A 24,690-nucleotide genomic window follows, 5' to 3' on the forward strand; every position below is an offset into this window, starting at 1 on the left:
TCTTGAAGCTACTCACATGAGCAGTATTGTTGTCATTCATGACGAATAGCAGTGTACAGCTGTTGACCATCAGTTGACCCTATGCTCGCCTTATTAGCTCTGTACAGAGATGTTCCAATGATCAGCTAACTGGAGGTGAATTGAAGAGGCCTATAGGCCTACCTAACAAAATGTAGGTTAATTAAATAAAAGCATGTCTACCATTTTTATTGTTGCTAACGATGTTCATTAGAGAAAGTAAATATAGTTAGAATTCTAGCTAGTTGTAAAAACATTTGTAACATGATTTAATGTGGAGGTCTCATTAGCTGTCACCAGCTACTGCACAGCCAGTAGTGAAGTAAAGTTTGTGTAATTTCCCAAGTTTTGTAGTCATTTTTACAGTAGGCCTACTGTCTACATTTCATATGTTAATAGTGCCACATTTGTACTGTGTTAGAGAGAATCCAATTGGGAACCGAAAAGGCTATAAATTCTGTCCTCCCAAAAATATTTTATAATTTGATCAAAGGAAAATTAAATGATTGTTTCGCACTCAAAATTAAAGATTATTGCATATGAACCAAAGAGCTTGGAAGGTCATTTTGATTATACATTTACTTAGGATAAAGTCAATAAATATCACTTTCATTTGAATGCTCTTTTAGTAGTATTTTGGGTAAATATTTGTTATTTTGGTTCAGCCTATCATTTGAAGACGTGCCTACCCTATTTATCGTCGTCAACAAGGTGTTACCTGTACTTGATCGATGTGATTCTACAAGACGCTAGCTTGAATTTCTGAAGTTCCATTTGTCTTTTTATGTATTTTCTATGTGTCTTATGTTTACATAGTTTGTAAGAAACTGGTTTTGACCATCCATAATCTTGTATGCCATACCTTCATCCTTTTCGATGTTTAACTACTGAGAAGATGGGGATAGTGGCTGGCTATAGTAGTAGTACTGAAGTAACTGGACCTTGTGTGGCTTTACCCAAACGGACCCATGTGTCTGTCAAGCAGGTATACTACAGGCTGATTGTTTGACTTGGCCGATGTGGTTTTTGCAGCAGCCACTTCTGTAATTGTCTGGACAGTGTGTCTCTGGCTGTAAATATGCTCAGACCAAGGTCTCAGTAACAACAACATCACATTTTCTTCACAACAACATTTTCAAACTTCAAATTTCACACTGCTGTTAGTAAAACAGGAAAAGAGATAGAGATAGAATGTTAAACCTCTCTTATCTGGACAGGAAAAAAGTAAGGTTGAATGAGTAAGGTCAAACCCTGAGGTCGACCTTGAGGTCCAAACGTGAAGTCAAAGGTAGATAAGAGCCAGAGATCCTCCCTTCCATTTCCCTCCCCTTCTGTGATTGGTTCCCCCATGCTCCAGTCGCAATGGCTGAGTCTGTTGTCTTCTAATGACAGACAGTGATGCTAGTCATTCCACAGGACCGAACCCTTCTCCCGCCATCACTAACTGTCACTGCTTCACTGCCCCGGCTCCCTTGCATACAGTATATTGCATTACATACACTACATGATTAAAAGTATCTACAGTATGTGGACACCTAATCGTCAAACATTTCATGGGCTTTAATATGGAGTTGGTCCGTCCCCTTTACTGCTATAACAGCCTCCACTCTTCTGGGAAGGACTTGCTTCCATTCAGCCACATTAGTGAGATCAGGCAATGATGTTGGGCGATTAGGCCTCGCTCGCAGTCGGCATTCCAATTCATCCCAAAGGTGTTTGATGGGGTTGAGGTCAGGGCTCTGTGCAGGCCAGTCAAGTTCTTCCACACCGATCTTGACAAACCATTTCTGTATGGACTTTGCTTTGTGTACAAGGGCATTGTCATGCTGGAACAGGAAAGGAGCTTCCCCAAATTGTTGCCACAAAGTTGAAAGCACAGATTTGTCTAGAATGTCATTGTGTGCTGTTGCTTTAAGATTTCCCTTTACTTTAAACAAGGGACCGAGCCTGAACCATGAAAACAGCCCGAGATCATTATTCCTCCTACACCAAACTTTACAGTTGGCACTATGCATTGGGGCAGGTAGCGTTCTCCTGGCATCCGCCAAACCCAGATTCGTCCGTCGGACTGCCAGATGGTGAAGCGTGGTTCATCCCTCCAGAGAACGCGTTTCCACTGCTCCAGAGTCCAATGGCGGCAAGCTTTACACCACACCAACCGATGCTTGGCATTGCACATGGTGATCTTAGGCTCGTGTGTGGCTGCTCAGCCATGGAAACCCATTGCATGAAGCTCCAGACAAACAGTTATTGTGCTGACTTTGCTTCCAGAGGCAGTTTGGAACGATTTTTACACGCTATGCGCTTCAGCACTCAGCGGTCCCGTTCTGTGAGCTTTTGTGGCCTACCACTTATGTTTTAGACGTTGTATACTTAATTTCCCTTGCTGCTAAAATTGTTCTTCCTGGTTTTCTATCTATTCAAGCAGAGCATTTATATTGCATGGACAGGCTGGTATCATTTTGCTTGTGCTTGTGCTTTAGAAACCCAATTCTGACTCTTTCCAACCTTTCTAAGGAAGGCCTTATCTTTTGAATAGCTCTCTAACATCTTTTATAGTTTTGGGCTCACTTTCCCTGAATTGGCAGCCGGATGAGGTTTTGGCAGACCGTTTTACGAAACAGCTAGATGTCTTTTATGCTTTGAGAGAAGATATGTTGGGGAAGGGAGTGGGGTGAGGGATTTGCACATTTGTCTGCTCGGCACCTCATTTAGATGTGGTAGGACAATGAGTAGCATCCTGTCTGACTGCTGCTCTCCTGCTCGTCTCTTGGAACAGCCAAATGGAGAACACAACACAAAGCCCCACCTTGAATAGAGCCCGACCAATAAATAAGATGACCGATTTTATCGGACGATATTAGCCTTTCACAGAAATATTTCTATTGGTCTTTATTCCACAGATGCCAATATTATTATATAATATTATTCCACTTATGCCAATATTATATACAGTTGAAGTCGGAAGTTCATATACACTTAGGTTGGAGTCATTAAAACTCGTTTTTCAACCAATCCACAATTTCTTGTTAACAAACTATTGTTTTGACAAGTCGGTTAGGACATCTACTTTGTGCATGACACAAGTAATTTTTCCAGCAAGTATTTACAGACAGATTATTTAACTTATTATTCACTGCATCATAATTCCAGTGGGTCAGAAGTTTACATACACTAAGTTGACCGTGGCTTTAAACAGCTTGGAATATTCCAGAAAATTATGTCATGGCTTTAGAAGCTTCTGATAGGCTAATTGACATAATTTGTCAATTAGTGTACCTGTGGATGTATTTCAAGGCCTACCTTCAAACTCAGTGCCTCTTTGATTGACATCATGGGAAAATCAAAAGAAATCAGCCATGGCATAAAAAAATTGTAGACCTCCACATGTCTGGTTCATCCTTGGGAGCAATTTCAAAACGCCTGAAGGTACCATGTTCATCTGTAGAAACAATAGTATGCAAGTATAACCACCATGGGACCATGCAGCTGTTATAGCGCTCAGAAAGGAAACACGTTCTGTCTCCTAGAGATGAACGTACTTTGGTGTGAAAAGTGCAAGTCAATCCTAAAACAACAGCAAAGGAACTAGTGAAGATTCTGGAGGAAACAGGTACAAAAGTATCTATATCCACAGTAAAACGAGTCCTATATCGACATAACCTAAAAGGGCGCTCAGCAAGGAAGAAGCCACTGCTCCAAAACCGCCATAAAAAAAGCCAGACTAAATTTTGCAACTGCACATGGGGTCAAAGATCATACCTTTTGGAGAAATGATAAAACAAAAATAGAACTGTTTGGTCATAATGACCATTGTTATGTATGGAGGGAAAAGGGGGAGGCTTGCAAGCTGAAGAACACCATCTCAACCGCGGAGCACGGGGGTGGCAGCATCATTTTTGTGGGGGTGCTTTGCTGCGGGAGGGACTTCACAAAATAGATGGCATCATGAGAAAAGAAAATTATGTGGAGATATTGAAGCAACATCTCAAGACATCAGTCAGGATGTTAAAGCTTGGTTGCAAATGGGTCTTCCAAATGGACAATGACCCCAAGAATACTTCCAAAGTTGTGGCAAAATGGCTTAAGGACAAGAAAGTCAAGGTATCGGAGTGGCCATCACAAAGCTCTGACCTCAATCCTATAGAAAATGTGCGAGCAAGGAGGCCTACATCCCGGACTCAGTTATACCAGCTCTGTCAGGAGGAATGGGCCAAAATTCACCCAACTTATTGTGTGAAGCTTGTGGAAGGCTCCCCAAAACGTTTTACCCAAGTTAAACTATTTAAATGCAGCAGTGCTACCAAATACGAATTGAGTGTATGTAAACTTCTGGCAAACTGGGAATGTGATGAAAGAAATAAAAAATAATTCTCTCTACTATTATTCTGACATTTCACATTCTTAAAATAAAGTGGTGATCCTAACTGACCTAAACAGGGAATTTTTACTCGGATTAAATGTCAACAATTGTGAAAAACTGAGCTTAAATGTACTTAGCTAAGGTGTATGTAAACTTCCGACTTCAACTGTACATAGAATAAACAAATATGTCTGCTCATTTGAGGTATTTTTGAAAAACATTTTCAATGGTTACCTGAAGAGGGCTCTCTACTAGCTGCTCATTGAACATCATACAGCCCTAGGTCACAATGTGAGAGAGAGAGTAAGCATGTTGGTTTAACAGTGAGTAGTTTATAACAGCCAGCGTATTTGTAAATGAAAAAAGTACACCAATCATGCAGCCCTGTCCTCATCACACTCTCACTTAGTTAACATTAGCAGGCTAGCAAGCCAGCAAGGTTGTTAGCTAGCTAACTATATTGCTGGCTAGATAGCTTAGCTATCTGTGCTACTTGTTTGCTAACACTGGACTGGTGCCAAAGTGAACACTCGACACAAAAATAATACTGTTACTGTCTAGGCCTATTATGTTAGCTAGTGGGTTTATATAAAAGCAAGACAGTTGGCACAGATCTATCATTCGGGCCATGTGCTAACATGGGAGATAAGTAGCTATCTAGGTAAATTAGAATGTGTGACTAAAAGCAGTCCGGCAAGAATTTGCCTGCTTAAACGTTTCCAGTCATCAGCGCATAGCCATTTGCAGTTGAAATGTATAGCCAATATATGTTGTATTGACAGGGTAATGTACATATGGTTTCTGTGAGAAAACATTGTCGTAATGAACAGCTAGCTTGTGCGTGTCATAATGTACTCATTGCGAGGTTGCCATGAAGTGTTTGTTTACATAACCTTTGACTGTTTTAAACACTGTAGTAAATCTACTCAAGACAAATGCTGCCGTTGAAAAGTAGCGGTGAATTTGTGAACAATGCAGTTTCAGATTTACTTTGAGACAAAGTTTAATTAATTCAGCCAGCCACCCCTTGTGGTGGTCTAGCACAAACACTTTTGCGAACTTCTTATACAGTGCCACATCTTTAACTTGTACCTAAGAAGGTAAACTAAACAAGTTTTATATTTACTGTTGTATTTATAGAGGATATAGTTGCTTTTTGGTGGATATCCTGTAAACCACAAATAAAATGTTCATAAATAATGTACAATTTTTATATTTTGTTAAATCATAATTTAGAGTATCTGGTAATTAGTGTAAAAGATTATTGTGTCATTTTGTAATAAATTTTTTTATAAATTCTTTTCACCTCTAAATTACTTTATATCAGCAGATCTAACAGTAATCGGTGACTTTTGCCTTTCTAAAATCGGTATCGGATCCAATAATACCATATCGCTCAGGCTCTAGTCATACAATGGTGACGAGCATGTCAAACGATTTTGAAAAGTGCTTTCTATCATCACTTCTAAAATGTTTTTTTTTTACAAAAATCCCCATGTTGTTGCCTACCTCATCACCGACGCTAGTTTTAATGTGAGCGGTTTAGAAACGCAATCTGAGGGCTACCAGTCCCAGACGTCCCAATATTTTCAAACATGTTTGATTTTATAGTCACAAAATCTGCAATGCTCTTGTAGTGTGATGTGCAACGACAAGTTTTGAGAACAGTGATCGGCAATAGCCAATGAGACCTCGCAAGAGAAGGAGCCAGTGAGATGATGATCTTGTTTCACATCTCACAGGATGTGTAGACTCTCGAGCAGGAGCGATGACTACTACTAGTATGCGTTTGTACTTGCCTTTAACCAAAGCCAAAGTGTCAAATCGTTACAGCTCTAAAGTTCACAAACAATGTTATTCAATTGAAAAATGTTGGCTAGATATTTGTGACTTGTTTCAGGAAATTAGGCGCATTTCCATGTCACTACTTCACAGGAGCGGCATTTGAACGTAAACATTTATTAGAACTACAAAAGTTGTGCTACTTTCAACAACATTGATGCCCTAAATTTAGCAGGCGCTATCAAAAGATCAGTTGGAAAAAGTGATGGTCTACTTTCTGCACACGCCATGTTCGGTGTGAACCGGAGTGACTTGACACAATGCTAGCCAAATTATGTATCTACAAACAAAATGTTAAATGTTTCAAGTCTGCTGTGAAGCGTTCATCCATGTAAGAGTCTAGCTACATTTTCAGATATATGTTTCTAATTTTGTCAGAAAGTTTTTTTTTTTTTAATTGCAAGTTAAAGCGTATTGTTATTTAGCTAGCAAATGTTAGCTTGCTGGCTCAATAGCTAACGTTACGTGTATGATCTGTGTAGTAATATTATTCGAATCAGAAAAACATTTGCATTGCTAGGTATAGCCTAATGTTAGCTAGCTAACATTGAACCTTGTTTGTTTAGCTTTAGCTACCTGCAGATTCATACTACAGCTATGGCAATGTTTGTATTGGTAGTAGTATGAGTTGGGATTATGCCGGTTCATTGTTTAGCTACCTAGCTAGCTACATGTCTAAACAAAAGGTTCCACTTCGGCCGGACAATAGTGACCCATCCACGTAGCTAGATGTGGCTGTTGTTTGGTAATAGGTCTTCCTTCACATGACCCATCAATTTAGATAAGTGTGTCGGGTAAGCTCCATCTAATAATAAGAAAACAACATGTTTTAAATATTTGTATCTGTTTTGGACATTGCTACTATGCTAGTAACTACTCTGCTAGTAAACGTTTACACCGTGCATGTGACAAATAAACTTAGATTTTTATTTGATATAGCGTGTATTTGTGTTTACCACATAGACTCACATGAGAATCCTTAAAGAGATGGGTGGGGCTAAGGCTTTAGAGGGTGTGAACGATGCTGAATGGGTGTAGACAAAGAAGAGCTCTCCAGTAGGTGTACCAAAACACTCAAGGGACATTTTCTCAAAACGTGGGTTTTCAAGTTTAGCAACTTCCAAAGCAGAATTACTTTTCCATTGTTCCTCAACTGCAGTGTATGATATCCCATTTTCTAGCTCTGAGTCTCTACTTTTGTCCAAAGTAAAACGCACAATTTCAAATGTTGCTACATAACACAGAATCTAGGCGGTCAGTTACATTTCAACTCCGTATGGCAAGCGTGAATGTCTGACGGAAAACTTTTATGAGGCTTCTTTGAGCCACAGCTCATTCTAGTTGAGACAGCGTGGTATCGACAATCCTCATGACCAAGTGAAGAATCTTGTAGTGTGTAACCCCCTGTCTGAAGCAAAATAAATAAATACAGGAAAGCCTGTTGTTTAATGTGAGAGGCTCAGTGGCGTTAGGATTTTGAAAGTCGGCTTCAGTCCTTTATGTTGCCTACTTTGTAACATTCTCACATTGGAAAACTGGCAAGCCTGTGACTGTAGTATTGAGGTGTGTATGAGTGGATGGTCTCAACGACTTTATGTTGTTAACAGTTGCTCTGCCATGTGAAGTTTGCATAAAGACAATAAGTCTCAAGTTAAGTTTGTCTGTCCCATACAACTTTAGTCTGCCCAAAAGCTTTTTCTTTCCTCCTTATGTAAGGAGGACCATATTCAGCTGTCAATCACTCACTTATATTAGCTTAAGTGTTCATATCTTTGTAACAGTGCAATCGTGCTGCCTTCGGGGCATGGGAACAGGTGTGAGGGAGCAAAAGGGAAGTTAAACATGATTTCTGTTTATGTTTGAACCTCTGACTGTACAGTGCACCAATTGGCAGAGCCAGGGAAAATGCAGCCACTGTGGCGAAGGTACAGTGGGGGGAGGAAGGTCACCAAATGCCAAACACGTTCACTGCTGTGCTTCCTTTTAAAGATCCCCCAACCAAAGAACCCTTTGAGTTTCGGCCTTTAGATTTCATTTGAAGAAACCACTCAGGCTGAAAATGACGTTTTTTCCAACTTTTCTTCCTCTCCCTTCTGTTTAATGGCAGCCCCCTCCAAAGAAAGGGTAAACAAAGTTTTAAAAAAGAGACCCACTTTCATCCGCTGGCGAGTTTGTAAAATTATGGACAGCTATTGAGCATTGTGTTCCCTCAACGGGCCTCTTAAATCTTCTCATCTCTTTTATTATTATTATTTTCAACAGTCCATTTGAGGTCTTTCAAAGGCTTTTCACCCCATATTTAGGTAATTTGTTGCGCTTGAACTCAACCTGCTCTGCCCCTTGTCAAGTGAATGGGAGATATAGGCATGGGATAAAGTGGGTCTGCTGTTCTCAGGGCTCCCACACAGGAACACCCGTCTTCAAATTCGTTATCACTTTGATTCCTTCAATTGATTCCTTCAATGTCCAAGGCTCACCAAAAGCATCTCAAATTCCCCCACCATTTCAAATCGAATCAACGTGCACTACCGGTCAAAAGTTTTAGACCACCTACTCATTCAAGGGTTTTTCATAATTGTGTAGACATCAGAACTATGAAATAACACATATGGAATCATGTAGTAACAAAAAAATATATTTTATATTTGAAATTCTACAAAGTAGCCATGACAGCTTTACACACTCTTGGCATTTTCTCAACCAGCTTCACCTGGAATGCTTTTCCAACGGACTTGAAGGAGTTCCCACATATGCTGAGCACTTGTTGGTTGCTTTTCCTTCACTCTGCAGTCCAACTCATCCCAAACCATCTCAATTTAGTTGAGGTTGAGTGATTGTGGAGGCCAGGTCATCTGATGCAGCCCTCCATCACTCTCCTTCTTGGTCAAATAGCCCTTACACAACCTGGAGGTATGTTGGGTCATTGTCCTGTTTGAAAACAAATGATAGTCTGCCTAAGCGTGAACCAGATGGGATGGTGTATTGCTGCAGATTACTGTGGTAGCCATGCTGGTTAAGTGTGCCTTGAATTCTAAATAAATCACAGACAGTGATCACACCTCCTCCTCCATGCTTCACGGTGGGAACCACAAATGGGGAGATCATCTGATCATCTACTCTGTGTCTCACAAAGACACTGCTGTTGGAACCAAAAATCTCAAATTTGTAAATTTTTCGTGTTTCTTCTTATTGTTGTCCTTTAGTAATGGTTGCTTTGCAGCAAATCGACCATGAAGGCCTGATTCATGCAGTCTCCTCTGAACAGTTGATGTAGAGATGTGTCTGTTACTTGAACTCTTTGAGGCATTTAATTGGGCTGCAATTTCTGATGCTGGTAACTAATAAACTTATCCTCTGCAGCAGAGAATTCTGTGTCTTCCTTTCCTGTGGTGGTACTCATGAAAGCCAGTTTCATCATAGCGCATTATGGTTTTTGTGACTGCACTTGAAGAAACTTTCTTGAAATTTTCCGCATTGACTGACCTTCATGTCTTAAAGTAATGATGAACTATCGTTTCTCTTTGCTTATTTGATCTGTTCTTGCCATAATATGGACTTGGTAGTTTACCAAATAGGGCTATCTTCTGTATACCGCCCCTTCCTTGTCACAACACAACACAACTTATTGGCTCAAAAGCATTAAGAATTCCACAAGCCACACCTGTTAATTGAAATACATTCCAGGAATCTCAAATATATTTTGATTTGTTTAACACTTTAACACACTACATGAATCCATATGGGTTATTTAATTGTTTTGATGTCTTCACTATTATTCTACAAATAGACAATCGTAAAAAATAAAGAAAATCCTGGAATGAGTTGTAGGTGTGTCCAAACTTTTGACTGCTCCTGTATATATTTTGTTGTTGTTGATTATTCACATGTTCACTAAGCTATGTTACATTGTATCTGGTTGCTGGACCTCTGACATAATTCCAAATAGGACCTAGAATCCTACAACCACCCTGGACCAGTTATGTTGACCTAGCTAGAGACGAGGCCTTCAACCTTGCCATTGCACAAAACATTTCCTCTGAAGTTTTTCCCCCTCTTTATATATTAGTTAATTTCATTTTAAGATTATGAAAGTATGCAGGAAGAATGAAATACCAGATACATTAGCACAATGAGCTGATGCCAACACATTCAAATTATAATTTTCTATTTGAATGATTTTAGTAAATTCATTGTTACTCCAGAAATATTTGCTGTGTATGTAGGCTACGAGTCAAATATGAGATTTTCAAACTTTTGGTAACCTATTCCCCCTCCAAAAAATGTGGGAATTTAGTTTTTTCCCGCAAACCTCTGTCACTTCTCATAGTATTTCAGCTCAACTATGATTTCTGCTGCTCTTCTAATTTGCTCATTGTTGAATCCACGTGAGGCGAACTCAAGTCACATATAACTCACTTTAATCTCCAGCAATGATCCCATATGTTTTTCAAATTGTGTATGTTGTGTGCTTTTTCCAGCCCGATTTGTTCCCAAGCTACTCCACTGAGCCCCATTCTCCCTGGAGGGGATCTGAGCTACACGCTATTTATAAAGAATTAACAGCTGGGGCCCTTCCAGCTAAATAACGGAGGGGAGAAATTATCATGGAAACTTCAGGTTAACCCAAGCGTTAGAGATTGCTCTCCTGTGTCCCTGAATGCTGCCAGGCTAAGCAAATGTCACACTTCAAACTGGAAGAAATGCTCAGGAAGTTGTTTTCCGACCAATGAATTTGTCCTTTTGTTGCCCAGACAAAGGCTGTCAGTCGCGCCAAAAAATGGCAGTTTAAAAAAAAAACCTTTCTTTGGTTTCTGTCCTCCGTGTCATGTAGTCCTTCCAGCCTGAGAGATTCTCCAGAGCTACTTGCTGTCACTTTTCTGTTTCCCGGTCTGAACTGTTGAGTAAATTGAGGGTTATCCAAGTTTTCCATGTACCAAGCCTTTGTACACCCCATCACTTACTTGGGAACCTAATCAGAGGTGATGAGATATTAAGTTAATTGCAATAAGGGACAGAGATCTTTATGCAGGCGGATTTAATAGGACCAAACATTAGCATCTCCACGAGTGAGCTGGACATCTCTTCAGAACTGCACTGGATGCTACATCTATCAAAATACATGTCATACCAATTAACAGAGGTCTCTACGATAAAGTTGAATGACTGCTAAACACATCCCGTGACCCAGTCTACACCTGATATTAAAATGTGTTCTGTGATCGTATTGTGGACGTTACAGTGAGATGTTCTAGAGGCCCACACCCAGTACTCATTTTGAGCCTGATAGTTAGGCAATTGTTACTTTTGGGGGGGAAACAAATCGGTATCAACTAAAAGAAATCTAATGAGGAGAAGGAACATAAGATTAATTCCTACTTTTGCTCAAGAGTAGCTAAAAATCCCACCACTCATAGGAAACATGAACCATGGAGTATCCAAGTAAATCTTATTCTGCTTATGCAACATTACAGTGCCTTCCAAAATTATTCAGACCCCTTTAATTTTTTCCACATTTTTTTACATTACAGCATTATTCTAACATTGATTAAATGATTTTCCCCCTCATCATTCTAAACACAATACCCAATACCCCATAATGACAGTATTGTAAATGTATTAAAAATAAACAGAAATACCTTATTTACCTAAGTATTCAGACCCTTTGCTATGAGACTCCAAATTGAGCTCAGGTGCATCCTGTTTCCATTGATCATCCCTGAAATGCTTCTACAACTGGATTGGAGTTCACCTGTGTTACATTCAATTGATTGGACATGATTTGGAAAGGCACACATATGTCTATATAAGGTCCCACAGTTCACAGAGCATGTCAGAGCAAAAACCAAACCATGAGGTTGAAGGAATTGTCCGTAGAGCTCCGAGACAGGATTGTGCCGAGGCACAGGCCTGGAAAAGAGTGTCAAAACATTTCTGCAGCATTGAAGGTCCCCAAGAACACAGTGGCCTCCATCATTCTTAAATGGAAGAAGTTTGGAACCACCAAGACCAGAGCTGGCCGCCCGGCCAAACTGAGCAATCGGGGGAGAAGGGCCTTGGTCAGGGAGGTGCCCAAGAACCCGATGGTCACTGACAGAGTTCCAGAGTTCCTCTATGGAGATGGGAGAACCTTCCAGAAGGACAACCATCTCTGCAGCACTCCACCAATCAGGTTTTTATGGTAAAGTGGGCAGACGGAAGCCACTCCTCAGTAAAAGGCACATGACAGCCCACTTGGAGTTTGCCAAAAGACACCTAAAGGACTCAGACCTTGAGAAACAAGATTCTCTGGTCTGATGAAACCAAGATTGAACTCTTTGACCTGAATGCCAAGAGTCACGTCTGGAGGAAACCTGGCACCATCTCTACGATGAAGCATGGTGGTGGCAGCATCATGTTGTGGGGATGTCAGGAAAGAGAGAAAGATGAACGGAGCAAAGTACAGAGAGATCCTTGATGAAAACCTGCTCCAGAGCACTCAGGACCTCAGAAAGGGGCAAAGACAGGGCAAAGACCCTAAGCACACAACCAAGACAACACAGAAGTGGCTTTGGGATAAGTCTCTGAATGTCCTTGAGTGGCCCTGCCAGAGCCCTGACTTGAACCCAATTGAACATCTCTGGAGAGACCTGAAAATAACTGTGCAGCGACGCTCCCCATCCAACCTGACAGAGCTTGAGAGGATCTGAAGAGAAGATTGGGAGAAACTCCCCAAAAACCAGTAAGCCAAGCTTTTAGCATCATACCCAATAATACTCAAGGCTGTAATCACTGCCAAAGGTGCTTCAACAAAGTACTGAGTAAAGGACTGAATTCTTGTGTGATATTTCAGTTTTTTATATTTAATACATTTGCTAAAATGTCTAAACCTGTTTTTGCTTTGTAATTACTTAATTAATTTGTCCTGTGTACAGATTGATGAGGAAAAATAACAATTTAATCAGTCTTATAATAAGGCTGTAACATAACCAAATGTGGAAAAAGGTAAGGGGTCTGAATACTTCCCGAATGCACTGTACATTGGAAATTCTCTGAGTAGCTTGTCCCTCTACGTAGGCACTGATATTTTGATGCTGCCAATTAAAAAAAAACAAAAAAACATAGCTATTACATTTGTCTTGCCTGCAATATAAGGGCATGACTGTTTCATGGACTCTGTTTCCTCCTCTCAAGACCCAAAACTAGAAATTAGACGACCCAAAACAGAATAAGATCAATGACAAATGGCTTTTTTATGTGTCTTCCTATTATTTCAGCAAAAAGCTTTGTGTGTCAAGTGGTGGGATAAAAGTCATGTTTGTTGGAGCTTGCCTTTGCAATATTTGTAAATATATATATGTGTGTGTGTGTGTGTGTGTGTGTGTGTGTGTGTGTGTGTGTGTGTGTGTGTGTGTGTGTGTGTGTGTGTGTGTGTGTGTGTGTGTGTGCGTTGGTATCTCTAGTCTGAATACCAACTGAGTGAGATCTGGAAACGGCACATCCAGCAGGGCAGTAAGTTGCGAAGTGACATGTTTGGTCAGCAGTAGTAATTTAGCCCACACTGAAGACCCTTGTTTGCTTGTCAATAGAGGCAGCGTGCTCTGAATAGGAAAGAGTCCCAAAGGCAGCTAATTTCAAACATGGGAGCATTCTGTGCCACTTTAAGGCTTGTTTTGGTTTTATTTCTATTAGATTGAAATGTTGTGTAATAGGAAGAATTTCTATCTTATTGCTGATATAACGGTAGCCTTATCCTTTCAAGAAGTATGAGAATATCCTTTGCAAAAAAATGCTTGCAGATTTGATGTTCTAGAGAACTCAACTCAAATGCTTGAAATGGGTGAAATCTACTCTCTGATAGGAGCGTAGTAGGAAATAAAAACTGCAAGTTTAGATTTGAAATGGAACTCCCAATGTTACGCCCCCTTCCCTCTCTCGTGTTCTCTCTCTCTCTCTCTCCTTTCTCACTTTCTGGCAGGACTGTGGCCTACCCCTGCTCCATAGCAACTGGGCTTTTCTCAGGCTGCCGGGCCACCTCATTGATGGGCTGTGCACAGCCAGACGACCCTTTCTAAATTCTTGCATGCCTTAGTCGGAAGTTGTCCTGTCCCAATGGCCTCCATCATCCTGCCCCCCGCCACTACCATATTCAGGGTCATTAGTGTGAGGAGTGTGGTGGTGAGTTCTGAGGAAGGTCCCCATCTCCCTGTCTTGTTTGGGGTTAGCCTATATATTCTTAGCAGCAGGGTTGTGTGCGATGGGCAAGGTATGACCTGGGTATGACTGACACCCAGTAGGGAGGTGCCTGGAAAAGGTTAACCGGTTGACCCCCATCATCTGTCCTTCGAGATCTGTCGGTCTCTGTGGAGTCTGGAGATTGAACTATCACGCTCTTGCTCTCTTCCCAAGGGACTATGCCATTGGATCTGACTTTTTAATGACAAATCCTTATGTGGGAATGTTAGTTTAAATGATTTTGAATTTACACTCAAGCAGTAGTTGTAAAGGGGGGAAAAATTAAAACATTTAACAGATCCGGGCAATTACAGAACATGGCATCTGTGATGTCTAATTGGAGCTAAATAGCAGACATAACAGAGCAATTAGGGAAACAAGTTCCGCAACATGTCAACTGGCTTTTATAGTAATCTTGTCTCTTTTCATGGTTGAAGTCACCCTCTCCACAACACTCTCCTTTCAACTATTGATAAGCGGCAGGCAAAATAGCGCAGTGCAAAATCCTCATTAAATCGGACCTATTCTGTGGTGTACAGGCTCTCTGGTGGCTGACTAATAGGAGTTGGCTGCGGACCCTGTGAAGTTTCTAATGACCTACAGTGTCAGAATCCCCCACCGCCAGGCTTGTGGCTGCCTAGGCCTCATATGGAACCCCAGAGGAGCTCTGCATGTGTGTAATTTATTCTGCTATCCCACACACTTGCTCGTCTGCAGACGTTTACTACTAAAGAGCATGCAGAAAGTGTGCTGTTGCCTAGCTAAGCAATTTCATTCCTCCTCTTGGAATAAAAAATTATTAGCCCACTTTTCATGTATATTTCTGGAATTGTAGAAAAGCTGCAGAACATACTCGCATCCAGGTACTCTTTTGCAGGTGCTGGATTTGTAGGGGATAAAAACACTGCACATGGGTGTTCATGCTCCCAAGTGATGTTACCGATACAACGTTTCGAACCTTAGGTTTCCATCAGCCATCATATTTCTGGAATGAAGCATGAAAATGTCTCTGATTTAGCCTTCGTCTCTGGTCAGTTATTTTTTCTACACGTTGTTTTATAGCATTTCATTTGTGTATATAATAAACATCAAATGATTTCCACTACCTTGATTACTAGCATAACTTGCCCCTTTATGTTGTTCATATCAAAATAAACTTTTCTGCTAATCAAATGTCAAATGTCCTAAATTCTATTTAGCAAATAGTAGCCTAATTGTTGGAATATTTGTTTTTCTCTTTACAATAGCAATAGTGCACAATTACCTTTCTGTTTCTTTTTAAACTAATGTCTGTACGCACTCATTTCCTCCAATGAGGGTATGGTAATTTGCCTTTAAAGTCATGTTCCAACACGGATTGAGAAATCAATACTTTCTGTCTGCATTCTACAGCTCATCACATTAACTCATGGAGTCTATTCACTGAAGTGGTTACCTCCATTGTCCGCCACTATCAAATGTCTATTAGGCTCCATGCCAGGTGTCAGTCAACTTTTGACCCCACTAACTGGATACTCTGAGGACTTGGCCATAAGCAGAGTTTTAAAAGCCCTCCTTTGTGACATATTTTGGAATCTCTTCCCATAAATTGTGATGCAATTATGGTTCTCGCAATGCTGTCATGAATTGGTTGACCAGACATTGTCAAGAGTGGAAATAATATGTTTGGACCTCTGAAGAAAAAAAAGAGGAAGGTGCATAATTTGAAGGGGGGGGGGCTGTAGGCAGTGAGAAGGGTATATATCCTTGTGCCTTTTGCACTACATACAGGGTTGAATTGGCCATGTCAAGGGACAGGGATTTGAGAGTCAAGTGTTCATGAATGGGAGTGTTGGTGGTCTGGATGCAGCTGCTTTGAAAAAAAGTGGAAGAAATTTAGAGACAGCAAGGGTAGTGAGTCCAGTGGAAGCGTACGGCTCCTCACTTTTTCTTTAGTCTCTTGAGGAAGGCTTGGCAGGAGCCCTGACTCCAGGCAGCTAAACCAGCAACTCCCCTCGCTCTGTATTCAGCCAAGGTGCTGGAATGACAACGACCCATTCATTGTGGAGGTAGAGGCAAAGGCTGTGGATCTCGCCTGTCTTTTGGGAATGGGAGGGGGTGGGGGGGGGATTTTCCTGAAATCGTGAAGTACAACAGAAGGGGGACACTGAGAGGGAGGGCAAGCAAAAGCAAGGGAGGGAAGGAGAGAGGAAGGGAGGGCGAGTGAGAGGGCTACTATGCCGCATGATTGAGAGAGGCAGAGAGGAAACAGAACTCCATCAGATGAAATGAGGTGAAAATAATTCAGGCATTAATCAACCCCGGGCAAAAGGAGGCTGTTCTTTTTCTCCCTCTTTCTGCGGAACCGAAAGGAAAGGTGTGAATGAAGAACTCAGGAGTGGAAACGAGAGAACCACTGGGCACTATCGAACCATGTCAGAGTCCAACAGCAATGCAGCCTGTACAGCCGACCAGGTCTGTTTTTTTTCTCTCATTCTTTTCATCTTGTGTCCTATTTGATACACAGATGTGATACATTTGATCTCAAGCAAAATGTTGTCATTTTGTCAGCTCATGGAGAACACTTCCGACAGTTACTAACAGGAAAGAAAATAAATCCAAAATTACTTTGATTTAATTTTTCAAATTAGAGGGAGAGAGTGAATCCAAACTATCAAAGCAGCAATTGTGTGGAGCTGCCCGGACGACGGTTCAAGGTCCTGAAAGAATTGAATTAATCAAGACGACCTATTGTCTGAACTGCCTTATTTTTCTGCGATCATTCAGGGTGTCTGTGACGACTCAATAGCCCCCATACCACGTGAGGAGGGGGATACAGCTCTTTAAAAACCAGACCACGTGTCACGGGACTTAAAAGTTTTTATAACTAATTGCAGTGGGAAGTTCTGGTGGTGCTGGCAGAGGGGTGTGTGATAGTTTCTAAGGAAGTGGGCAGGGTAACTGTGAAAGAGTGGGAAAAGTGTCCTAAAAAGTGGGGTTGGCTCATATGTTATTTCTGTCTTCCTTTGCCCCTCTTTAGTGGCCAAGGGACTTGTCAGTTAAACAATTCCACCAAAAGATTTGTTTAAAATAAAATATATAGATATCCGTTATGGCACTTTGTTCCTTGCCGATTTATATGGAGCGCCAAGTCTTGTCACGTCCTTTGGTTGGCCGCTGTCAAGACTGAGCAAGCCTCCTATAGTTCAGTAGCAAATAGAAAGAAACGGGCCGTTGAGACCATTGCATATACTTTTAAAGAAACATTTCTATGAAGAGAAAAAATGGCATTGCTTGCGGTAGGTAAAGCTTGAATTTAGCAATATTCTTTTGAGATATATAGTATATTTTGATTGTACAGTGTTCGCCCTTGTTTTGAAGTGTGTGTAAAGTTCATGTAGAGTCTATTTGTTACGGCCATGGATCTAAATGAATGTACTGTGCCCTTAGTAGTCTAGGGGCACTTTAGGTGTTGACTAGTAGTCATCTCGATTTCTCATCTGTAGAACAGTGCTTCTTTTACAATGTTGTTTCACCACAAAAAATGTTTTTGAAAGACAATATGTATTGCTATAACCCTCCAAAGGCTCTGAGCTGTTCGGTATAACGCTTGTCTATTTGGTCTAACTTGGCCATTCTCCATGTATGGTTTTATTTTCTTCCTGCATGACCTAGCTAATACTGAACATGACATAGGTTGTTCTAGTGTGTGTGTCCAAATACTCTATTTAGACCTTTTGAGTTTCCTATGCCATTTGCAGACTTATCTTCATTCACTTTGTCAGCGCCTCGCCTCCCATCGCCCCCTTTATTAGGATGTACACGGATTTGAGTGAGTCTTCTCATCTGTGTTTTTATTTACACTTCAGATGAAGTGATGGTCCATGGTGCTTGTGACAAAGGGTGCAATAAATGTTTGAAGAGTTATTTCCTTAAATTATATAATGTCCCTCTGATTCAGTTCTGGTATGGGACATGCTTTGGAATCTAGGCCTATTTGATATTGTGTGCTTCAGAAAGTTTAGGTTTCAGGTAACATCAACATCAGTGTATACCTGGTGCTGTATGTCATGTATAATTGTCACTATGCTATAGACATATCCCTAAAAGTGGATATAGACCACATACTATTTGATTGGTGAATTGTATGGTAAGCCGTTTGAGGTTAAGGTTTTGTTGAGTGAAGTTATATTGAGAAGGTTAATTGACTAAGAGACAGAGGTTGTTGGATGTGAACTGATATATCTGACAGGACGATGTGTCACATAGAGAGGTCTAGGATCAGGTGCAGCTGACACGACAGACCCTTCAGACAGACAGTGCCTTGTCGCTTTGTATAGGACAGCTACCTACCTACCATACAGCCACACAACCCTGACTGACTATCATGTGTCATAATGTTTCTCTCTCCGCACCAAAGGGGAGCTATAGCTACTTTTATGGTATCGGCTACTGCTAAAATCGCTTCATATTTTTCAATTTGTTGTTCTCTAAATACATTTTCTGTTTCAAGCCCCAAGTCAAGCCCCATTTCCTTGTTCATAAAGGAGCCTGTCTAGCCTACATCAGTTCTCTGCGGTAGTCCGACCCCACTGTAGGAATACAGTTGTCTAAGGTCATCTGCGATTGTAAAGCATGCTTGAGTAATAATTGAAGTAATAAGAGCTTCAGAAGATTTTCTAATTGCATGGTAGGGTAGTGTAGGCACCTCTGACTTATTCTGACATCCTTTAACAATGAGGAAGAATAGAAGATAGTTTGGCTTCATTTGGTGGTGTTATTGTTTGAAATCTGTTTGAAATTGTTTCTGGTGTCTGGAGCCATGATAGATTGTAGTTTGGGAATAGGCTACAGCCTACAAGATTTCTTTATTGATTTTGATGTAAAGATTTGACTACAAATTGTTGTTTAATCCTTATATATTTCTGTTTTATTTACTAAATTGTAGTGGGGTGATTTTATGCCTCATAATGAAGTAAGTGCCTTGATTTAACCTAGATATCACTGACACTGAAGTCTCTTTATTTTGTCCAAACAGTTTTCAATTGGACAAGAAAATATTGCAGTTGAAAACTTGGCTTGGAATGATTGACCCAAATGATTTCACTATACATTAACAGATTTTATAGATCATGACAGACTGTCAGAACGTTAATGAGGGCTGTTTAATGAGAGGTAGAAATTATTTCCCAGTGGAGGTTTTGGAGCAGATTACTGCTGTTCTTAAGTCTGGGTACGAGAGTTATATTATTGTACTGCATATTTCACTTCAATACCCTGTGGAGAAGTTTGATTGCAATGTTAGACTAATTCTGCAATACTGTAATAAGATTAACTCCTGTGAAAATATCCCTCATGTTCTTTCACCAACGGTTTACAAAAGAGGGGGATTAATTGCTTCTTATTATAGCGGATAAATGGACTCTGAAATGATGGGATTGATTTAAAATACCAACAGTATGCTACTATTTAGGCCTAGTTTCTGTAAACATGTAATTGTGTTTTTATTAAGCAATGGGTGTTAAATGAGCAAAATCAGTGATTTTCAGTTCCCAATGTATAGTTGAAGTATCATAATTAGGTACCACTGATGCTCCCCGATATTCACTCCACCTGACTCCAATCCAACATTCATTTCCCCTTTTTTTCTGGCCTATTTTGAGCGCTCCCATCTGGGTTCAGGTGGTGGTAAGAGGGCCAGTATAGGGAGCGGAAGTCAGTGGTGGGAGTGTTTACGTGAAGGGGGAGAGAGAGCGGGGTCAGGCAGCAGAAGAGCGAGTGCACAGTCGTATGTGTGCTCAGGGCCTCTTGCTCTCCCTGTGCTGTGGGCTCTGTCTCTATCCATGCTGTTCCCATGGACCCACAGCTGGCGGAGGGGAGAGGCAGCTAGCCCCACACTGCAATACAACACAGCCTAGCTGGCTGGACATGCTCTCACTGCTGTATAGAAACAATCAAATAATTTACTGCTAGTGAGATCAGTATGAAGAACCAGCGGACATATAGGCTTTGTCGCAAAAAGGCACCGTATTCCCTTTTATAGAGCACTAGGCCTATAAAGGGAATAGGGTGCAATTTGGGATGCAATACATAGTGTTCCATCTGATTTAGCAGACATACTGCAGATAATAAACGCAGATAGGACTGTCCAATGTGAACTTCCTTTGATGTAAGAAATACAATATAAGATGTAATTGGTTTAGGCCATTTTCAAACATAACTTCCTTGACTGAAATGGCCTATGTGGTGTGGATTTGACAGCTGTACAACAATAGCAGCGATTGATTTGGCTGGTAGTTGGTGTTAAATCACACAGCTAAGCCCAGACATGTAGGCCTAGTTCTTGAGATGGTTATAACATTCCTGAATTATTCTCACTGACCTCTCACATTTCGCCAATGATGTTAACCCCCTGCAAATCATCATAATGTGTGCAAAACCCCGGTCCATATATATATATATATATATATATATACACATATACACACACATATACACACACATATATACACACACACACACTACCGTTCAAAAGTTTGGGGTCACTTAGGAATGTCCTTATTTTTTAAAGACAAGCACATTTTTTGTCCATTAAAATAACATCAACTTGATCAGAAATACAATGTAGACATTGTTAATGTTGTAAATGACTATTGTAGCTGGAAACAGCAAATCTTTTATGGAATATCTACATAGGCGTACAGAGGCCCATTATCAGCGAACATCACTCCTGTGTTCCAATGGCATATTGTGTTAGCTAATCCAAGTTTATCATTTTAAAAGGCAAATTGATCATTAGAATACCCTTTTGCAATTATGTTAGCACATCTGAAAACTATTGTTCTGATTCAAGAAGCAATAAAACTGACCTTCTTTAGACTAGTGTGTGTATATATATATATTTTTTTTTACACACACACACACACCCAGTGCATTCGGAAAGTATTCTGAACCCTTGACTTGACTTTTTCCACATTTCGTTACGTTCAGCCTTATTCTAAAATATTGACATCATTATTCTAAATTGCTTTTTTCCCCCTCATCAATCTACACACAATACCGCATAATGACAAAGCAAGAACTGTTTAGCAAATGTATTTATTTTTATTTTTAATTTTTTTAAATCAAGTATTCAGAGTCAGACCCATTACTCAGTATTTTGTTGAAGCACCTTTGGCAGCCTTGAGTCCTCTTGGGTATGACGCTACAAGCTTGGCACACCCGTATTTGGGGAGTTTATTCTCAAACTCTGTCAGGTTGGATTGGGAAGCGTCGGTGCACAGCTATTTTCAGGTCTCTCCAGAGATGTTCAATCGGATTCAAGCTCTGACTGGGCCGCTCAAGGACATTCAGAGACTTTTCCCAAAGCCACTCCTGTGTTGTCTTGGCTGTGTGCTCATGGGTCATGGTCCTGTTGGAAGGTGAATCTTCACCCCAGTCTGAGGTCCTGAGCGCTCTGGATCAGGTTTTCATCAAATTTCTCTCTGTTCTTTCCTCCATTCATCTTTCCCTCGATCCTGACTAGTCTCACAGTCCCTGCCACTGAAAAACATTATTGCTTCACCGTAGGAATGGTGCTAGGTTTCCTCCAGACATGAAGCTTGGCATTCAGGAGTGGCTTCCGTCTTGCCACTCTACCATAAAGACCTGATTGGTGGAGTGCTGCAGAGATGGTTGTCTTTCTGGAAGGTTCTCTCATCTCCACAGAGGAGCTCTGTCAGAGTGACCATTGGGTTCTTGGTCACCTCCCTGACCAAGGCCCTTCGCCCCCTGATTGCTCAGTTTGGCCAGGCAGGCAACTCTAGGAAGAGTCTTGGTGGTTCCAAACTTCTTCTATTTAAAAATTATGGAGGCCACCGTGTTCTTGGGGACCTTCAATGCTGCAGACATTTTTTGGTACCCTTTCCCAGATCTGTGCCTCAAACAATCCTGTCTCGGAGCTCTACGGACAATTCCTTCAACCTCATGGCTTGGTTTTTGCTCTGACATGCACTGTGAACTGTGGGACTTATATAAACAGGTGTGTGCCTTTCCAAATCATGTCCAATCAATTGAATTTACCCCTGATGGACTCCAATCAAGTTGTAGAAAGGATGGTGAATGGAAACGGGATGCACCTGAGCTCAATTTCAAATCTCATAGCAAAGGGTCTGAATACTTATATAAATAAGGTATTTCTGTTTTTTATTTTTTATACATTTGCAAAAATGTCTAAACCTGTATTTGCTTTTTCATTATGGGGTATTGTGTGTAGATTGATGAGGAAAACAATTAATTTAATCAATTTTAGAATAAGGCTGTAATGTAACAAAATGTGGAAAAGGGGAAGGGGTCTGAATACTTTCTGAATGCACTGTAACTCTCTCGCTCTCGTCACAACACAACTGATTGGCTCAAACACATTAAGATGGAAAGAAATTCAACAAATTAACTTTTAAGAAGGCACACCTGTTAATTGAAATAGATTCCAGGTGACTCCCTCATGAAGCTGGTTGAGAGAATGCCAAGAGTGTGCAAAGCTGTCAACATGGCAAAGGGTGGCTATTTGAAGAATCTCAAATATAAAATATATTTTGATTAGTTTAAAGATTACTACATGATTCCACATGTGTTATTTCATAGTTTTGATGTCTTCACTATTATTCTACAATACATAAAAGAGTACAAATAAAGAAAAACCCTTGAATGAGTAGGTTTTCTAAAACTTTTGACCGGTAGTGTTGCGGAGTGGATTCAGTTGCTAGTTGGGTGTCATGCCATTACAAGCGTGGATGTTTTGTGTGGTTGATTAGCATGGATGTCAGCACGGTTCACCCCGCTACCATCTATGAGGTGGAGACCGTACAGGTCCATCAAAGCTGGGACCGAGAGAGACTGAGAAACGTCTATCTCCACGCCCCTGCCCATTACCGTGCCCTTAATCTTAGTCACTGCCACTGTATACTGAACAAAAATATAAACTCAACATGTAAGAAAGGATTTTACTGAGTTACAATTCATATAAGGAAATCTGTCTATTAAAATAAATAAATTAGGCCCGAATCTATGGATTTCCCATGACTGGGTATACAGATATGCATTGGTGGGTTACAGATACCTTTAGAAAAAGTAAGGGAGTGGATCATAACCAGTCAGTATTTAGTGTGACCACCATTTGCCTCATGCAGCGCAACACATCTCCTTCGCTTAGAGTTGATCAGGCTGGTGATTGTGGTCCTGTTGAATGCTGTCCCACTCCTCTTCAATGGCTGTGCAAAGTTGTGGGAATTGGAACGCGCTGTCGTACACGTCTATCCAGAGCATCCCAAACATGCTCAATGGGTGACATGTCTGGTGAGTATGCAGGCCATGGAAGAACTGGGAGATTTTCAACTTCCAGGAATTTTGTACCTTGCGATATGGGGCCGTGCATTATCATGCTGAAACATAAGGTGATGGCGGAGGATGAATAGCACGACAATGGGCCTCAGGATCTCGTCACGGTATCTCTGTGCATTCAAATTGCCATCAATAAAATGTAATTGTGTTGGTTGTCTGTAGCTTATGCCTTCCCATACCATAACCCCACCGCCACCATGGGGCACTCTGTTCACAACGTTGACGTCAGCAAACCGCTCGCCCACACAACGCCATACACATTGTCTATGGTTCTTTAAAACAATGTTGGATGTGGCTTATGGTAGAGAAATTAACATACAATTACCTGGCGATAGCTCTGGTGGACATTCCGAGAGTGAGAGTGTCAATTTCAAACTCCCTCAAAACTTGAGACATGTGTGGCATTGTGTTGTGTGACAAAACTGCACATTTTTGAGTGGCCTTTTGATGTCCCCAGCACGAGATGCACCTATAGTGACTTATGGTAGAGAAATTAACATGACATTATCTGGCAATAGCTCTGGTGGACATTCCTGGTTTGAGAATGTCAATTGCAAGCGCCCTCAAAACTTGAGACATCTGTGGCATTGTGTTGTGTGACAAAATTGCATATTTTATAGTGGTGCATCTGGGTGATGATAATGCTGCTGGATGGATTATCTTGGCAAAGGAGAAATGCTCACTAAAATGGCTGTAAACAAATTTGTGAACAAAATTTGAGAGAAATACATTTTTTTGTGCATATGGAAAATGTCTGGGATCTTTTATTTCAGCTCATGTGACATGGGACCAACACTGTACATGTTGGTTTGTTCAATGTACATAGTCATTGAACATTGGTGACTTGTAATAATGTTTACATACTATTTCAACCACTTTATATGCATTCATCCCCCTTG

General features: G+C 40.8%; 1 protein-coding gene across 4 annotated transcripts in view; it reads left to right on the top strand.

The window, feature by feature from the left end:
* The window catches only part of LOC135514026 (sodium- and chloride-dependent glycine transporter 1-like), an 84,895-nt gene that overhangs the window by 21,132 nt on the left and 39,073 nt on the right, over window positions 1–24,690 (top strand). For 2 of the 4 annotated variants that reach the window (XR_010451622.1, XM_064937160.1), the window contains exon 1: window positions 16,615–16,888. The exons of 1 other annotated variant lie outside the window; for it this stretch is intronic. Coding sequence is in view for 2 of the 3 variants with exons in the window: in XM_064937160.1 (XP_064793232.1) it covers window positions 16,847–16,888 (42 nt within the window). In the remaining variant the exon portion in view is untranslated. Of the gene's footprint in view, window positions 1–16,614; window positions 16,889–16,913; window positions 17,713–24,690 lie in introns of those variants that run through there. One more of the 4 variants, XM_064937183.1, reaches the window with a different exon arrangement.

Source organism: Oncorhynchus masou, chromosome 3 (genome assembly GCF_036934945.1).
Source record: "Oncorhynchus masou masou isolate Uvic2021 chromosome 3, UVic_Omas_1.1, whole genome shotgun sequence".
Classification (NCBI taxonomy): Eukaryota; Metazoa; Chordata; class Actinopteri; order Salmoniformes; family Salmonidae; genus Oncorhynchus; species Oncorhynchus masou.